Below are 19,526 nucleotides of genomic sequence, written 5' to 3' on the forward strand. Positions count from 1 at the left end.
AATTGGGCTGCCTGTCGAAACACATCCTTACTGCCTTGTGTAGTTGGTATATCAGTTGGGTGTATGTTTGGCTATGTTTAGACACCCAGTCCAATTCTGATCTTTTTTCACTAATTGYTCTTTTGACCATCAGATCAGCTCTGAAAAAGAGCTGATGTGAAAATATCTGATGTGATTGATCAAAAGACCAACTAGCGTGCGAAAAAAATCTGATTTGGGCTGCCTGTATGAAAATGCAGTCGTCATCACTGTTTGCTTGATTGATCATGTTCAGCTGCATGTCATTGTGATGTCATAACGATAGCCCTCTTGTTTGGATGAATTTCTTAAGTCTCTGATTGGGAAGATCTCAATTGCTTACTCTTCGCATCCTCTCTCCTTGTCTCCTTCTCAAAACCCATTGGATGAGAAAGCCAGAGGTCCCGCCCCTCTGATCTTCTTCTTCAATGGGTTTTGAGAAGGAGGTGAGGAGAGAGGACGCGAGGAGTAAGCAATTCTCCCCTTAACTTCTTCCTTCCTCTCTCCTAGCCTTGATTGATTTAAAATCTGTTCTCTCAACAAAGACATAAAGCTGAACGTGATCAATCAATGAGCCAGTGATTGAATGGCAATTGCAGGTTCAGGCAATAAATACACACCCAGCTAGTATGGTAATTAAGCAAGGCAGTAAGTCACAGTGGGCCTACGGTTTCAACTTGGCAACTATAGTTGTGGTGGCTTGTCTGTTGGTACTTAGATATGGCTTTTGGAATTCATTTGTGGTAAGAGTCTTTGATCAATGTTTTGTAGATCTACTACATGGGTCCTGCTTGACTTTGATGTTGTTCAATTTCACTTGTGTTGCACAGGCACTGAATTTCTTTTCTTAACAGGATTCTGTTGCTTTGCTCCATGTTCTCAGAACCTTTAAGATCTGCTTGTGCTCCACATGGTAAGGCATGAACAATACATTGTCATTTTTTGTGTGTTGAAGATCAGCTTTAAAATTGAGGTGACTCATACTTTCCCTAATCTGTTTAGATGCCCAGAGATTAAGAGGCTACATGTATTCTGGCTCTTCCCAAGTGGAAGATGAACAGACACAACCAGGTGATGGCTATCCTCAGGATCAAATCAAACCAGCTTTTAGTACTTCAAGTTCTGTCCAGAGTGATGCTACTCCCAGAGAGACTGGACCCAACACCCATAACCAGGAACTATCCCTCAGAGGCTCTGCTTCAAGCTCTATCCAGCCTGCCCCAAGAATGTTAGGCCTCTCTGGCTCTATAGCCAGTAGAACCTCTGTCAGCCACAACAAGCGTCACACCCTTGCCAGTATAACCTCAGGCCAAAGTGTCACTAACCCTAGTGCAGTGAAGATGGTTTCAAGTTGGGAAGCAAAGGGAATTCAGCCCAAAACCTTTCCATTACAGCCTCTTTCAAGCAACTCTGGATCTGTTCATAATTTCCTGGGAAGCCATTTATTCAAATCAACCCCCCAGAATTCTGTGGCACAAAGTGGAATCTACCAGTCCGTAAGGGAAATGGCTTCCACCCCTAACCTTCAAGCTCCCTCACGTGGTTCTTCAGGAACTTCATTTAGATCAGGTCCTCTGCATTTTGGGTCTACTGAAGGTGGGAGTGCAACAAATGTGTACAAGCCCAGCTTCTCTCAATATGTCAAGCCATACCAGAGCAGACATGCCTCTGCCAGTAGTGGTTCAACTTCTAGTCAATATGCCCAAACTTCTGCCCAGAGAATAGATGGAGCCTCCAGAAGCAGCAGTATCCCTATATCTAGCCTGGRGTCTATCTCCAGTCTCTTTACCCCAAGTTCTACGCCTAGTAGAAACTCCTATGGAACCTACAAGCCTGGCTCTACCCTTGGTGCAACACCACGCCAGAGCCTGTTTCCCTCTAACCAGGGTGGCAGTGGTTCAATCTACAGCCAGAATGTCCTTGCCGCCAACCAGAAGCCAAGCAGCACTACACCTGCCGAAAGCAACCACAGGCAAGTCTCTGGTCAGATGGGGCACTACCAGCCTAGCTATGTTGCCAGTAGTGGGCCAATCTCCATCCTCCACAGTTCTGCCCAGGCTGGCAGCTCTTCAACCTATGTGCAGAAACCAAGCAGCWCTAKACCTGCCGAAAGCAACCACAGGCAAGTCTCTGGTCAGATGGGGCACTACCAGCCTAGCTATGTTGCCAGCGGTGGGCCAATCTCCATCCTCCACAGTTCTGCCCAGGCTGGCAGCTCTTCAACCTATGTGCAGAAACCAAGCAGCTCTAAACCTGCCCCCAGGCAAAGCTATCAGCCCAGCTATTCTCCCAATGCTGTGAAGTCAATCCCTAGCTATGCCAAAGGACCTACCCAGAGCATTTTCTTTAACCTCCATGGCCCTACCCAGAGCAGGACTAGCAGTACCACCACCACACCTCAAAACTTTGCACTGGTCTCCATCTACAACATCCCAGCACGCTACGGTGGCACTCATATCCGTCGGCTCCAAGACCATATTCATCGTGGGCGTAATGCCTCCACTAGCCACTCCAAAACCAGCTCAAGTGTTAACAAGRCACAGCAAAACCACACTCTGCCTGCCAAGCAGGAAGGCCCCAGCACCACCTTCGTCCAAGTCTCACGCTCTACTAGATGGGAGCCCAGAACATGACTAAGTGAGAGCTGTGTTTATTTTTATGCTGCTTAGCCTGTTAGGTTTACACACGCAGCTTATTGATCTTTTTGCCACTCTGATCTTGACAATGAGGGGGGATCAGAATTGGGCAGCCTGTCATGTTTGCTTGTTACTAATCTACTGGTTTGTCTTCTAGGTGCTGAGACCATGAAGTGATGCCAGGCTTTCTACTTCAATGGTTTTAATAAATAACATTGAATCTAATCCAAGTTCAGTCTCGCTGTTATTGTATCCATTAAGTTTTTTTTATCAGACTAATCTTTACTGGCAAATGTCTGCTTGGTCCAGCAGGACTTTTTGTATGCTGGCATTTGATAAGATGTTGCATGACTGGACCTCTACAATGAGCCTGAAACTGTTGGGCTTAACATTTAATGATGCTTCGTTCACCCCCTGCAGCTGGGGAGACCCAGAGCACACTTCAGGTTCTAATGCAACTTGACTTAGTTTGTAACAACCATCAAAGTGGATTATGTATTTTTTTTCTTCCAGAAACTCAATCATATTTATTTGACCCCTGATATCTTATCTTTATGTTAGTGCTAATGACCATGACATTTCTGATCTTCATGTCCCCTTATGAGCCCTACATTTTGCCTTAATACCTACCATATGTTAGCATGACAAATGTACTATGACTAGGAGTCACATGGTCAGATGGGAACTCCTGCCCCTAACTATAAGACTACAGTAATAGAATGGCAGTGTTGTCTTTGAGGTATTTGCATGTGTGCTTTATAACCCAGTGTCTTGGTTTGTTGCACCTGGAATTTCACTTTGCAAACCTATGCTGAATTGTGCCTGCTTGACCAATTTGACTCAGACTATAACTGGGTAGTATATTACCCTAGCCACCAGTTATGTAGGACGCTTCTCTAACACATCTGTCTGGCGGGTGTCAATCTGTTAATGATAGGCTCATCAATGTCCAGTCCTGGATGCYCTGGAGGAGCCGGTGTGTTTGTCATCAGGCCTTGGTATCCATGAGGATGTCTGTCCCACTTTCACCCTCATCTTCTAATCAGACACACGGCATTGCTAAACCACTTAGGTTCAGATAGTATTCAGTCACTCCAAGTCTTCCTCTGTGCCTGGCTCAGTGGAACCAATAGAATAATCCCAAGAGTACAAACCCATATCTGGCATTCCACACAGGCTCAAGTGCAAAGTATTTGAAAGATATCAAATAGTTTGATCAAAGGTTTGACTAGTTAGCCGTGGAGTTAAGATTCAGAATGTTTCCTTACATTTGAGATGTTAGATTATTGTTGACCTGTTTGACATTTACAGTGAGGTGTATGACGAGCCAGGAAGGGAACAACAGATTTACCCCTGTCACAGTTAAATGGAGAGAGAGCAACACCTCGTATGCATTGACCAGCCATGTGTGGTGGTTCAGATAAAAGCTATGCTATTTCCTGCCAGAGGAAGTAGCGGAAGCACAGAGGGAATTCTTTTAGGAGCTGTTTCGTTTCCTCTCTTTTTTTCCATCACGCCTGGGAACATTCATAAAAGAGAAAAGAACTTGAAAGAAAAATAAATAATAGAAAGAGAAAAATATCTTCCTTCCACTGGCATCAGCAGGAACTATCTTTCTGACAGGACATTTAGACGGATTGTAGATTTGCATGAAGAGGAAGGTGTCATAAATCATACTGAAAATGAGATCTATTAATCAACAGAGGACGGAGGTGACTGTTCTCTCTAATGGGACGATGACACTCAGGCCATTGAACAATCTGCTTCACCCATGATGTTTCATCATAATAGGCATACTGTACAACGTACATCTTGAGCTCTCTTTCCATCTATCTCTCTCTCTGGCTCTATGCCAAGTAGTAGAAGTGATAGTAGCAGTAGTAGAAGTAGTAGTGATAGAATTGGTAGCAGTAGTAGTGGTGATAATAGTAGTAGTAGGGATTGTAGTAGTAGTGATAGTAGCAGTAGTGATAGTAGTAGTAGTAGTAGTGATAGCAGTATTAGTAGTAGTAGTGATATTTGCGCTAGGTAGGTTTCATTGAATTGTTCGAGGTTGACAGATGTACAGTATATGCCTACATCACTGACTGTCCCTGTCTGTTACGTGTTTTAATGTCAGTAGTAGAATTCAGAGAGAGAGGTGCGACCGTCAGCACAACACCAGGCAGGTGGTGTCTCCTCTCATCTCTCTGGAAGAATTTACCCTTTGACCTTCAGAACGTACTTCTCCTCCCAGCCAATCAGGTGCTTCAGATCCCTGTCGGGCGTGCCAGGCCCCCTCTCGCTTCYGCATCTGGTCGTTGTGGGGAAGAAATGAAGGTAATAATAACCTGAGATATAACGAGGCATAAGACTCCTCCCCCTACAGGCGAGAGGTCAAGCTACCTATAGAGAGCCATGCCTACCGCTGTGACCACGCAGATCACAGATTCATCATCAGAAATGACAAGTGAAGCAGAGCCCTGTCCAAGTCTGTCCCAGAGTTCTAGCATTACACAAGCATTTATTTCAGCCACTATAATATTAACTACAATAATAGCTGCCAACTCTACATCTAGATTTTGTTTTGACCACAATAACAATAATTGTACATATACATTTGTGTCATTTTATTTGTGCATTTAAAAGGTCCCAATTGACTCAGTAAACTACGCATACTGGTAAATTGATATCTATAATCACTTCACAAGACGGATATGTGCTGTGTGAGGAAACGAGATGCCATCTCAAATCGAGAAAAGGAGATGAATAGATCTGAGGGCGTGTTTCCGGGACAGTGATTAAGCTTTGTCCTGGAGAATCTCTATTGACCATGATTTTTAGTCTAGGACTAGGCTTAATCTGTGTTCGGGAAACCATCCCTAAGATTATTATTCTTATTCACTGAGAGATATTCCCAAGTGGGCCTTTAACGAGAGAGATCCCAGTGGGCCTTTAACGAGAGAGATCACAGTGGGCCTTTAATGAGATCACAGTGGGCCTTTAATGAGAGTGAAGGGGAACTGGTCCCTGATGTGTTGAGATGACTGCTGCTTCCAGATGAATTTATTGTTTTGGTCTTTGGCCCTTTGTCCTCACAGCTTAAATCAATACTAGATATCAGACCATTTATTTTATACATTTTTTATTTAACCTTTATTTAACTAAACAAGACAGTTAAGAACAAATTCTTATTTACAATGACGGCCATTGATGCATGAATTAGATGAAGTCTAGGATAGTAAAACAGGAAGGAAAAAGGCTAAGGATACCTAGTCAGTTTTACAACTGAATGCATTCAACTGAAATGTGTCTTCCGCATTTAACCCAACCCCTCTGAATCAACCCCTTAATCCACGTTTTGTTTAGATTCAGGGTTACAATTAGGGTTAGGGGTTAGGAGTTTGGGGTTAGGATTAAAGGTTAGGGGTTAGGGGTTAGGGAAAATGTTGAAAGGGGAATCAATTGTTTGATCCCCAAAGGATGTGTGTGTGTGTGTGTGTGTGTGTGTGTGTGTGTGTGTGTGTGTGTGTGTGTGTGTGTGTGTGTGTGTGTGTGTTGTGTGTGTGTGTGTGTGTGTGTGTGTGTGTGTGTGTGTGAGGGAAAAACTGAATGTCTAATTAATAACTGCCTAACCTCATCCCCTCTAAACAACCACAGCTACAACAGAACATAACTTCTTACAAGCCACATGGCCAGATAGACAGACAAAGGAACCGTCACACACATACACACACATGCTTCCACCCACACTTCTCAGATGAATGGTTGTGTGAAGACTTCAGAGGGAAGCCACATTAGTGTGGTTTCAGTATTTCTCTCCGCTTCACATGACTGTTTTTGTTTTTACCAAATGCCTATGTTTCTAACTCTCTGAGCGCTCAATCCCCTAGTCGACCAATCTGTAGTGAATGGAAGTCTTGTGATAAAAGAGGCATTGTATTACTTTTAGGTAGGTAGAGACCATTATGATGGAATGTACCCCGCCATAAAACCCCAACACATACATATCCAGGCCAGTCTTAGGATAAAGCAGACCCCAACACTTCAGCAACAACCAAAGCCTGTGTGTATAAGGCTGTGTTTACTCAGCCACCCTGTGTGTATAAGGCTGTGTTTACACAGCCACCCTGTGTGTATAAGGCTGTGTTTACACAGCCACACCGTGTGTATAAGGCTGTGTTTACACAMCCACCCTGTGTGTATAAGGCTGTGTTTACACAGCCACCCTAAGAACCCAAATCAGCTTTTCTTTCTATATCCAATCTTTTTTTCTGACTGTCCACACTCCATTTTGCATGTGAACAAAATATGATTTGAGTATTAACACTGAGAATATATAAATATTTGGATGAGCAATGTCGCAGCGGCATAGACTAAGATACAGTAGAATAGAAGATACAATATAATATAATACAGTATATGCATATGAGATGAGTAATGCAAAATATGTAAACATTATTAAAGCGGCCAGTGATTTCAAGTCTATGTATATAGGGCAGCAGCCTCTAAGTTGCAACTGATGGTTATTTAACAGTCTGATGGCATTGAGATAAAAGCTGTTTTTCAGTCTCTCGGTCACAGTTTTGATGCACCTGTACTGACCTCGCCTTCTGGATGATAGCGGGGTGAACAGGCAGTGGCTCGGGTGGTTGTTGTCCTTGATAATCTTTTTGGCCTTCCTGTGACATCAGGTGCTGTAGGTGTCCTGGAGGGCAGGTAGTTTGCTCCCAGTGATGCGTTGTGCAGACCGCACCACCCTCTGGAGAGCCCTGCAGTTGCGGGCAGTGCAGTTGCCGCACCAGGCGGTGATACAGCCCGACAGGATGCTCTCAATTGTGCATCTGTAAAAGTTTGTGGGGGTTTTAGGTGCCAAGACAAATTTCTTCAGCCTCCTGAGGTTGAAGAGGCGCTGTTGCGCCTTCTTCACCACACTGTATGTGTGGGTGGACTATTTCAGTTTGTCAGTAATGTGCACGCTGAGGAACTTGAAGCTTTCCACCTTCTCCACAGTGGCCCCGTCGATGTGGATAGGGGGGTGCTCCCTGTGGATAGGGGGGTGCTCCCTGTGGATAGGGAGGTGCTGTTTCCTGAAGTCCAGGATCCGCTCCTTTGTTTTTTTGAGGTTGAGTGAGAGGTTATTTTCCTGGTACCACACTCCAAGGGCACTCGCCTCCTCCCTGTAGGCTGTCTCATCATTGTTGGTAATCAGACCAACAATGGCAAGTTTTGAAGAAAAAATAAATCATTGTGAGCAAGAAAATCTGAATCTGATCTGAGCATCCAGACAGAGGTCACATATGAAGGATCAGGTTTGTATCAGGATTCATATCCACATATGGAGGTGGAATAAAGCTGAAGTCAAAAGATCAGATTCCATGTGTTTTTTTAATCAGTTAGGTTTCAGATATGCAAATATTTGGCAAAAGATCTGAATTGTTCTAACGGTGTTAACGCAGCCTTTGTGTGTGTCGATACAGCCGGCCCTTCTGAAAGTGATGAATGGGAGGCTGCTCTGCTTTAATGGGTGTATTGCTTCAGCTGTACCAACTTCTCTCCCACCTCTCCCTGCTCTTCCACCCTCTGGCAAACACTATTAGCTACCATTGATCAATTGAGCACCAGAACAATAGATGGGCCAATCCCTCTGTGGTTCTGTAGCTGTCTATTGTCTCAGGACTGTTTTGACATGCTGGACAGGAGACACTAGCCTGGTCCCACATCTGTTTGTGTGTAGAGCTTACTGTCGCTGCACCAAGCTATAGAGATACAGATACGGCTGGGTCAATATGATATGTCTATGGAGGGATGGTTAAATGAGTGAAGGGGAAGAGGAGAGCCTGCGCTTCAATTTCAATCAATTGATGGAACTATGGCCGTGGACATACTGTGATAAATAGGAGAGTCACCAAATGTGAAGGAAAGGAATCTTACAGTAACATATTGTATGTTATTTGTATGCTGATTCTAACTGATTGTGGTTCCAATGAGGTGCTGGTCATGTAAAGGGGGTTGGGATTGACTTCTGTCGCCGTTTGCTACGACGGTGTAAGACTTGGGATAATGAGTGTTGCTTTGAAACCAATTGTGCTCCACTTCAACATGTCATGGGTTCGTTCTGGACAGAGTCAGAGGCTAGAGGGGCTACAGATCTGTCACAGAAAGGAACCACCGTGGACCAGAGAGAGAGGCAGCGAGAGGAAGAGCGAGGAAGAGAGATGCTTCAATAGAGTGGAAGCAGGGGTGAAGAGAGGGGTAGAGAATGAGAAAATGTGAGGGAGGGAGGGAGAAAGAAWGGGAGAGAGGAGGAAGAGAGACAGAGAGAGAGAGGGACAGAAAGAGAGAGCGAAAGACAAAGAAAGTTGCTCCTCCTTCTCCAGAGCTCCGTCTGTCTGTTTGCCATTACATATCCTGCGGCCAAGTGGATGCCACTTTGTCTTTGTCGTCATGCCACTGACTGTTGTGGTCTCTTCTTTTTTTACATGTTCAATTTCTCACAGATGTGGGATTCACTTTTAAGCCATATTCTCTATCATAGCGATTAAACCCAGTTAATGGCGTCAAGATGTTCCCCAACAGAAAGGACTCATATAAATGGCTAATTGCCTGAGAGGAACGTTTTCAAAAGTAACTTAGAAACATAAAAATATTTTTTTCCCTTCTTTCTCTCTCTATTTAATAGCCAAACCGCATAGCAGAGATTAGTGAAAATAATAAAATATCAAAGAATGAAAGTTGCCTCTTCCAAAGCTGCCCAGTGGTCTTGCAAAACTTTTGTATCATTCAAGTCGTTAAAAAAACCCAGCTTGTTGCTTGAAGCGGAAAAGAAGAAATGAAAAGCAAACTATAAACCAGGGATTTTCTCTGTCAAACAGGAACTTCCCATGTGGGAGAGAGAGACATGGAAGTATTTTGATTGCCACATTCTAGAAGAGACAGTGCTATCATTGTGGCAATCATTTCTATGTGGGGGATGTAAACATGATTTTTCATCATCATACAACACAAAACAACAYCAACAAAAAACAACAGCTAATTGGTTTAATTTGTCTTATGGTTTTAACTAGCTAGGCTGTATTCCTCTGATGTATAGAAAGCGATGGAGAGAGACATTGCCAGTTTATATTGAATCTATTTCTCTCTCTTTATCTCCCCATCTCTGTTTCTTTCTCTGTCTGTCTGTCTGTCTGTCTGTCTGTCTGTCTGTCTGTCTGTCTGTCTGTCTGTTTCTGTCTGTCTGTCTGTCTGTCTGTCTGTCTGTCTGTCTGTCTGTCTGTCTGTCTGTCTGTCTGTGTCTGTCTGTCTGTCTGTCTGTCTGTTGTTTCTGTTTTTATCTGTCTGTCTGTCTGTCTTTTTATCTGTCTGTCTGTCTCTCTCTAGCTCTCTGACAATCTCTCTGCTCTTCCTTCCCTGCCGTGACAACCTTGCAGCCCAGCCTATTGAAAACTGACACCATTGATTTTTCAAGACAACAGTTGTGGCCAAAGCCAGATATCATAAGTCCGTTAATCGAACCCAGTCACAGATCCACCCAATAATAACCTGAGGGGTAAGTAATGACCAACAGTCACCAATCTCTGTCTGTCTGCATCCCAAATTGCACCCTATTCTCTTTATCCCAAATTGCCCCCTATTCTCTTTATAGTGCACTACTACATTCATTCTCATGCTTTGCTCTTGTCATGACACATTGCATAAAGGCAAATGGAAATAGGCCTACTTCTCATGGATTTCCTTCCCAGTGGCAGTTATTAGGAACGATGACACTTCACTGATAATGGCTGCTGTATCAGACTGCCAGACATAGGCTGTACCTGAAATGGCACCCTATTCCCTATATAGTGCACTACTGTCCATCATCAAATGTAGTGCACTATAGGGAATGGGCATCGAAATCAAATCAAATTCTATTTGTCATATGCACCGAATACTTACAAGCCCTTAACCAACAACGCAGTTTTAAGYAAATACCCACAAAAAAAGTAAGAGATAAGAATAACAAATCATTAAAGAGCAGCAGTAAATAACAATAGCGGGGCTATATACAGYGGGTACCGTTACAGAGTCAATGTACTGGCACCGGTGTTGAGGTAAGTGAGGTAATATGTACATGTAGGTAGAGTTATTAATGTGACTATGCATAGARAATAACAGAGAGTAGCAGCAGTGTAGAAGGGGGAGGGGGCAATGCAAATYGRCTAGGTAGCCATTTGATTAGCTGTTCAGGAGTCTTATGGCTTGGGGGTAGAAGCTGTTTAGAAGCCTCTTGGACCTAGACTTGGCGCTCCGGTACCGCTTTCCGTGCGGTAGCAGAGAGACGTCTATGACTAGGGTGGCTGGAGTAGTATACTAAAGGGAACAGGGTGCCATTTCAGACGCACCCTAGTCATGATTGTGGGAGACGCTAGCTGCTATCACATCACAAAGCATCTTAGCATGGGAGGACAATGCACAGTTCACAGAACACGCCATTAGCTAGAGGCTGTCTTTGTTTTGTTGTTGTAGTAGCCTCAATTGCTTTCTCTTCTCAGTGTAAATGGCCACATAGATTGGGTTCTGCAACTTGGGAAATGTATATTTGATACACAATTCACTTGTTTGACCTGAAGACTTGCCCAATTTCACAGTACCATCCATGAACATAAATGAATAGACAGACTTAAAAAAAAATACTGTACCTTTCAATAATACTTTATTTGGTCATTTTTAGCATGCCGCACAATTGGCTGACTCTAAGTGTGTAACCAATGCTGTATTATTACTACCAAAGAGATTTGAATAACATTTCAATATGATAAAGGAAAGGCACAACCCCCACCCCCCCATCTCTCTCTCTCTCTTCCTCCCTCCCCCTCTCTCACCCTCTCTCTCAAGTTATTTTCTCTCTCTCTRGCAGCACTCCCTGCAATTAGCAGTGGAGCTTTGCTCGTAGTTCGGTCTTTCTCTGTGACACGTCCTACATCACCACGGCCACAGAGGGAGTGAGTCAGCTTTTGTGCAGGAGGATAATGAGGAACAACACTGTGATGAGAGCCAGCAGAGTCAGAAAGTAATGTCAAACTTTGTTCAATTCAACCACAGCAAAGCAGAGCACCTTCTTGTTTTATGAAGTTATTGTGTCTGTTTGAAATGGTACCCTAGTCCCAACATAGTGCGCTACTTTTGACCAGGGCTATGGCAAAACCAGGCGGACACTTATAGGCTTTTATCTGAAATATATATAAAAAAGGAAAACCTAATTCAAATATGCCTAGAGAATTTCAAGTTTGGTTAAAAGGATTCGACACAATGTGCAGGCTTTCTTATTCAACTAAAAAACATGCAATCAAAATGAAAACATCAAATGGAGTTAGAAATCAATAAGAAATGTGTTCTTTGTTGTTTAATTCTCCCTCTAGTTTCCCCACACCAGACTGAGCATTAACCTGGGACCAATTATCATGACAGAAACATCGCAGATCATGACAAAGAGCACATCTCAAAGAGACCCGGACCCCCTTCATATCTACGCCCAACCCATTTAAGTCAACTATCACTTCACAAATTAGTCAAAAACACTGTTTACAGTAGAGGAATTAAATATAATTGAAGTGTAAAACAAATAGTATATTTCTGTTGTAGGAAGACAACAGTTCCTCCACGGCACTGGTTAATAAGAGCAGAACAGGCTTTGGCCTCTCAATGAAACTACTACTGCCTGCTCTGCTGCTGGCATTCCAGACTCATCTGTATCTTATCACTGAAAAATGTCCCTTAAACAGAAAAAGCTGCAGCTCCAGCCAGGCTTTCCTTCCTTTAAAGAGAATGGCTTGTTGTCTTCAAGGAGGAGGGATTGCTTTTGGCTTAGCCACATGCACACCCAGCTTCAGCCTCAGCCCTATAGCCCCAGCCTCAGCCCCAGTTACAGCCCTATAGCCCCAGCTTCGTCCTGGTTCTCATCATCTTGACAATAAAACTAGAGAACTTAAAACAAAGCACATTTTCATGAAAGAGGGTTTTGAGATTTCCGTTGCTGGATGACTTTMGCTGTGSAGTGTGAACTGAATGAACAGTCCTTTTTCTTCTCATCTTATCTTTGATAAACTCACATATCTATTAGGTGAAATACCCGTGTGACGTCACAGCAGCAATATTTGTGACCTGTTGCCACAAGAAAAGGGCAACCAGTGTAGAGCAAACACCATTGTAAATGCAACCCATATTATTATTATTTTTTCCCTTTTTTACTTGAACTATTTACACATCGTTACAATACTGTACATAGCAATAATATGACATTTGAAATGTCTCTATTCCTTTGAAACGTTTGTGAGTGTAATGTTTACTGCTCATTTCTGATTCGTTTATTTTCACTTTTGTTTATTGTGTATTTCACTTGCTTTGGCAATGTAAACATATGTTTCCCATGTCAATACAGCCCTTTTCAATTGAGAGAGAGAGTTGCTTTTAGGAGAGCTTAGAGGAGAGGTTCTCCTCCCTTTGGAATGCTATGGAGACTAATCTGCTGGGATTCCTTTCAGGCACCCTGGGGCAGATGGATAGAAGACCAAAGAAATGCTCCTCAGTCCTGGGGTGAGCTGGCCCTCAGAGTTCAATGAGAGATTGTCTGCGTCCCAATGGCACCCTATTCCCTTTATAAGTCCACTACTTTTGACCAGGGCCCATACAGGGAATATGGTGCAATTTCAGGCATAGCCATTGTGCATAAGCTTCACAGGGGTTGGTGTCACACAACTTGCAACTCATGAGCTGATTAATTATGCTGTATGTGAGCTTGGTAGCAATAGTATATACATTTACAAGACCTCCTCTCAAAGAACAATACTTAAGTAAAATCATAGCAGGTGAAATGTATAAGAACAGTCTTCAGTTTCATTACTTCAGCTTCATGAATTAAGTATATTCATCCATATCTGTTCTGTTCCAAGAATCATAACATACATAAACGATACTGTCCAAATGTAGTTTCACTCCTTCACGTGACACTTCATTCTAGGACAGACAGAGAAGCCCCACTTTTAAGAGGGGGAAATCAATGTAGAAGAACAGTCAATCAGTCCCCCATCCATACAACAGTTCTCTTTCACTGTCAATGCCCATTTGTTAGCCATGGGTAATCCCCAGTCTCAGACGATGTGTGGACTGAAAGTGAGGACTGGTTGTGAAGGACTACAGATGAGAGAGTGCATGCTTTAATCATGGACAAAGCTACTAGGAAAACAATAACAATACTCAGTCATATACTTACTGTATGTTTATATTTACACACAATTCACATGTACAGTTTTTACATGATCTTATCAACTTATAAATGCAATAGAAAAAACGTTTTTGATTATGAAAGAAGGATCATGGAAGCCCCTTGAGTGTCCTATCATCAAATGTCTGCTGTGGTGGAGACCTGAGAGAGCCTGGGGTCGGAGTCGTGCTCGTAGCGGTAGTGGTATCCCTCCAACACCTCCGTGCACGCTTCCCGCATGTCATTGATCCTCTTCTTGATGCCCTGCCGGTTGAGGTAGAGGACCAAGAGGAAGACGAGTCCCACGAAGCCCAGGACGATCCCAAGGAACACGTAGGAAGTCTGGAGGGCCAGGTCCGCCCCCTCACCCACCATGTGGCATCCCAGGGCCACCCCGTCCCCGCCCGCCCCAGCCTGTCCAGCCGCCAGCCTCAGCAGAGAGGTGTTCCTCATGTCTGAGGGGAAGGCACACACCAGGCCCTCTGCGTCCCCCACATGCCCCTGGGAGGAGTTGAGCCAGGCAGCGAAGGGCTCCATGCCACAGATACAGGTCCAGGGGTTCTCCCCTAGAAGGAGTCTCACCCCGGGGGGCAGAGAGGCCAGCTCAGCCAGGCCCTCCTCCTGGACGGTCCGCAGAGCATTAAGGGTCAGATCTAGCTGCTCCAGAGAGTCCAGCCCAGAGAAGGTGCCATTGTGGAGGGCCACCAGGGAGTTGTTGGCCAGGATGAGCCTCCGCAGGCCCCCAAGGTAGGAGAAGGTGTGAGAGGGCAGGTAGATTAGCCTGTTCCCTGACAGGTCCAGGGTCCGGAGCTCAACCAGGGTGGACCAGCGAAGKGACATAGCCAGGTTCACGAGAGAGGAGTGGTTGTAGAGAGCTCGGCTGAGGTTGAGCTCCCTGAGAGTGTGGCCCGGAACAGTGAAGGCCTCTGGGTTGATGACAGACAGCTGGTTGGAGCTCAGGTCCAGAGAGCGGAGGGAACGCAACCCAGAGAACGTCTGAGACTCTACCTCTGTTATCCTGCAGGGAGGGAGGGATACAGAGGAAGCAGAGGATGCATAGTCACTCATGGTCTATAATAACAGTGGCGCAGTGGTCTAAGTCATTGCATCTCAGTGCTTGAGGCGTCACTACAAACACCCTGGTTTGAATCCAGGCTGTATCACAACCGGCCGTGATTGGGAGTCCCATAGGGCAGCGCACAATTGGCCCAGCGTCGTCCGGGTATGGCCGGTGTAGGCCGTCATTGTAAATAAGAATTTGTTCTTAACTGACTTGCATAGTTAAATAAAGGTTCAATTAAATTAAAAAGGCACTGCATCTCAGTGCTAGAGGTGTCACTACAGACCCTGGTTCGATTCCAGGCTGTATCACAACCAGGGTAGGTCATCATTCTAAATAAGAATTTGTTCTTAACTGACTTGCCTAGTTAAATAAAGAAAATAAAGAAAAATAGTAAGCACATGGTTGATTCAAGTTTACCCAACATAACAGGATGCCATTCATCAAAGGATTCATGTTAATAAGATGCATTCAAAAGTGTGTGAAAATATATATAGACAGACAAACTATGACATTTTTGCTATAATACATTGACTCTTCAAATCATGAGGCATATATAAACTTGGGCAAATAAAATTAGGCCAAACTAGAAAACAGTTTTTTTTTTGTTAGGCAATGTTTCTCTTACCTATTGTTACTCAGTGACAGCGTTGTTATATTGTCCAGCCCTTTGAACGATTCCGGTCCAATTCTGCTGATCTGGTTTCCCGTTATGAACAGATTCCTCGTGTACCCTGGTATCCCAGACGGGACACTCCGCAAGTCTTTGGAAACACACTTCACCGTGTGAGCAGCTTCGGAGCATTCGCAACGAAGAGGGCACCCGGATGCGCGCGCAGAAATCGAACAGAACAGCGCACAGAAAACCATCCGAAGAGCCAAATCCAGCATTTTTGAAAAACAGGCTACGCGATACCAGAACAGTGATAAATATAGTTTCTATACATTGAAAACAAAAAAGTATTCTATACAGAGCGAATTACACTTACCGAAAATGACTTGATTGCAATTTCAAAAGAATAACAAACTCAACCTTCTTSCCTACTTCTAAGCGCGACAAAAAAACTACAGCGCATTGACTGTGCACATTAGCTATATATAAATATATATATATCCTACTGCCGATGAGAGTGAAACGTGGAAAGAGTCCTATCGTACACTGGTCCTCGCCATCACCTTGACCCGTTCTGTTCTGTATTACAAGTCCTGGCTGGATGTTCAACTTCTTAGCATTTCTGAAGCCCACGTGTGACTGAGAGTCAGGGTCTGATTTCCATGACAAAAGGGGATCTCTCTGTCGGGGCTGTTTGATCCCAGCAGATGCACACCGAGCGTCGCTCCTCTCAAACAATGAAATTAAAGCACCATCGCATCGTAGGCTACAATCTGCGGGGAGGGGCTTTTCAGCTTTCCTCTCACCCCGTCCGGAGTTTTTCTGTCCTCCCACTTTAATTAACAGCATGCAGGCTATGTCTACACCGGGCGGGAAAGAGAAATGCAACTATTGAATTTGACAAAAACCTTAACAAGTGTAGAAGTTGGTACAGTGTCTTCTTAGATTTTAAACATGGATCAATGTTTGCAACCTATGCCTTCAAATGATTAGTTTGTTAGGATATATCTCATACGACCCTATTAATAGGCGATTACCGAATAATTATGAAATAAGTCATTATCTTCACGCTATTAGATAGACAGGTACTCTAGGCTTAAGATTCTACCAATATGTAATAATAACCAGAAGCGCAAAATGCAGAATTATAGGCCTAAGCTCCAAGATGATTAAGAACTGGCACATTCCCAGATCCTTGTGGAATGACACTTGATTATAACTATTGGGGCACTGAATAAGCACTCATGGGGTCCACATCAGCAAGATGTAAAATGGAAAGTTCTTAATTTATTTTATATTTTGAGCCATCAAGTTGAATACATCTGAATACCCGCCAAAGTCATTGACAATGTTATAACAATGAAGAACACAGGCTATGCGTAGAACTTTTTCATGTTCCACAAGAGAAAAGTTAATGTATCTAAATCAATAAAGACGGAAGCACCTTCGAGCATTTGCAGATCAAAAGCTGAGCTACAGAAAATGCGGATACAATGGTGTGAGGTAGACGTGCCTTCCTCTCTCACTCTAGGTGATATTAGATCAACAATGCTTTTTAGAGAGAGGGGAAGCGGAGCCTCTGATGTCTGCCCACCCTTCCTCCCCCAATGCTCTCTACAGAAAAAGAGGGAAAGAGCATAGAGAGGATGTTTGCAGGATGATGACAAATGGCAATTGAATCCGAGGTTGTCCTTTTGATAGCCAAGTGTCAACTCTGAAAGACGCTACGAGTGGTTGGATCAGGTGTGAAATTCACTTGAAATTGAGCGTAGATTTTTTTCAATTAACCTTTTCTCCATGACACAAATTAGTTTAACTATAATGTTGAGTGCATGTAGTAATTAATAAGCCTATGCTGTATGAGTAGGCATAAGTCATGTGATATGATCTGGAAATAGTAGTATGCAGTATTTCTTCAGAAATGCTTCACAAACAAATAGTCTACAATAAATAAACGTCTTTATTGGTATCATAGTTACATGTCATTTAAATACATTCATAGTTCACTCAGTCCCTTGCATATTCTTTCATGGGAAAACAGAACTCCTAATCTTAGGCAGCATAGTGACATTTCAAGGGATTTAAAGAACAAAAMAAGTGTATTGGTGTTAGGATTTGTATGACTTTATATGATTATTGGCCCTCAGTCATAATAGCATCCCAACTGTCTTTTGTTAGCCGACTGAATGTGTGAAACCACAGGTGTCCACATTCCACAACCCAGCACCTAGTTACAACCGGAGGAAAGAACATCTAGTATCGATTCATCTACATTCTGAAGTGTTACTGATTCTAGAACAGATTCTTGAACAGAACAGAATTTGAGAACAAACCGGTGAACTCTGGTACAAGTTTAAATAGGAGTGGTTCCATTGCACATTTAAAAAAACATGCTTTCTTCTCTGTTTTCCATTAGAGGAAAGGAGTAAGGCTTCAGAATGGAATCAAGGCCCCAATTTACATCCAATCTTGCCTCTAAATTCTCATTCTCAAATTGCCCACCTATCAGGACTAAATCAATTCCACTTAAAGATTCACTCTGGGCCTCCCGAGTGGCGCAGTGGTCTAAGGCACTGCATCACAGTGCTAGCTGTGCCACTAGAGATTCTGGGTTCGGGTCCAGGCTCTGTCACAGCCGGCCGCAACCGGGAGACCCATGGGGCAGCGCACAATTGGCTTAGTGTCGCCTGGGTTAGGGGAGGGTTTGGCCGGCAGGGATGTCCTTGTCCCATCGTGCACTAGCGACTCCTGTGGCGGGCCGGGTGCAGTGCATGCTGACACAGTTGCCAGGTGTACGGTGTTTCCTCCGACACATTGGTGCGGCTGGCTTCCGAGTTAAGTGGGCATTGTGTCAAGAAGCAGTGCGGCTTGGTTGGGTTGTGTTTCGGAGGACGCACGGTTCTCGACCTTCACCTCTCCCAAGTCCGTATGGGAGTTGCAGCGATGAGACAAGACTAACTACCAATTGGGGAGAAACTGGGGTAAAAATAAATAATTAGAAAATAAAGGCTCACGCTAGGATCTTAAGCAGAACAAATAGGTAACATATAGTTAAATTGGATTATTTCTCCTCCTCCATTTCGTATCATATGTTACATTTTTTGTTGTTCAGGGACATACATACATGACCAAACGTATGTGGACACCTGCTTGTCGAACATCTCATTCCAAAATCATGGGAATTAATATGGAGTTGGTCCCCCCTTTGGGAGCATTAGTGAGGTCGGGCACTGATGTTGGGCYATTAGGCCTGGCTCGCAGTCGTCGTTCCAATTCATCCCAAAGATGTTTGATGGGGTTGAGGTCAGAGCTCTGTGCACGCCAGTCAAGTTCTTCCACACCGGTCTCAACAAACTATTTCTGTATGGACCTCGCTTTGTGCAGAGGGGGCATTGTCATGCTGAAATAGGAAAGGGCCTTCCCCAAACTGTTGCCACAAAGTTGAAAGCACAGAATCGTCTAGAACGTCATTGTAGGTTGTATCGATAAGATTTCCCTTCACTGGAACTAAGGAGCCTATCCCGAACCAGTTACATGTCATTTAAAAAGAGCCCCAGACCATTATTCCTCCTCCACCCACCAAACTTTACAGCTGGCACTATGCATTCGGGCAGGTAGCATTCTCCTGGCATCCGCCAAACCCAGATTCGTCTGTCGGACTGCCAGATGGTGAAGCGTGATTCATCACTCCAGAGAACGCGTTTCCACTGCTCCAGAGTTCAATGGCGGCAAGATTTTCACCACTCCAGCCGAAGATTGGCATTGCGCATGGTGATCTTAGGCTTGTGTGTGGCTGCTCGGCTCTGGGAACACAATTCTTGAAGCTCCCGGCAAACAGTTCTTGTGCATGGCTGACGTTGCTTCCAGAGGATGTTTGGAACTCGGTAGTGAGTGTTGCAACCAAGGACAGACAATTTTTACACGCTACGCACTTCAGCACCCGGCGGTCACGTTCTGTGAGCTTGTGTGGCCTACCACTTT

General features: G+C 44.0%; 2 protein-coding genes across 2 annotated transcripts; one reads left to right on the top strand and one right to left on the bottom strand.

Annotated features, from left to right (window-relative positions):
- Nucleotides 1-644: 644 nt before the first annotated feature.
- LOC111955258 (uncharacterized) lies at nucleotides 645-2,879 on the top strand. The gene is made up of 4 exons (XM_023975431.2): nucleotides 645-761; nucleotides 873-931; nucleotides 1,021-2,655; nucleotides 2,812-2,879. The coding sequence occupies exons 1-3, from the start codon at nucleotides 739-741 to the stop codon at nucleotides 2,649-2,651; spliced, it is 1,713 nt and encodes a 570-aa protein (XP_023831199.1). The 5' UTR covers nucleotides 645-738; the 3' UTR covers nucleotides 2,652-2,655; nucleotides 2,812-2,879.
- Nucleotides 2,880-13,872: 10,993 nt separating this feature from the next.
- Nucleotides 13,873-16,320, bottom strand: LOC111955316 (trophoblast glycoprotein). Its single transcript, XM_023975519.2, has 2 exons — nucleotides 15,561-16,320; nucleotides 13,873-14,890 (listed from the first exon to the last, which is right to left on the bottom strand). The coding sequence occupies exons 1-2, from the start codon at nucleotides 15,821-15,823 to the stop codon at nucleotides 14,011-14,013; spliced, it is 1,143 nt and encodes a 380-aa protein (XP_023831287.1). The 5' UTR covers nucleotides 15,824-16,320; the 3' UTR covers nucleotides 13,873-14,010.
- Nucleotides 16,321-19,526: the final 3,206 nt, after the last annotated feature.

This window comes from Salvelinus sp. IW2-2015, linkage group LG30 (genome assembly GCF_002910315.2).
Source record: "Salvelinus sp. IW2-2015 linkage group LG30, ASM291031v2, whole genome shotgun sequence".
Taxonomy (NCBI): Eukaryota; Metazoa; Chordata; class Actinopteri; order Salmoniformes; family Salmonidae; genus Salvelinus; species Salvelinus sp. IW2-2015.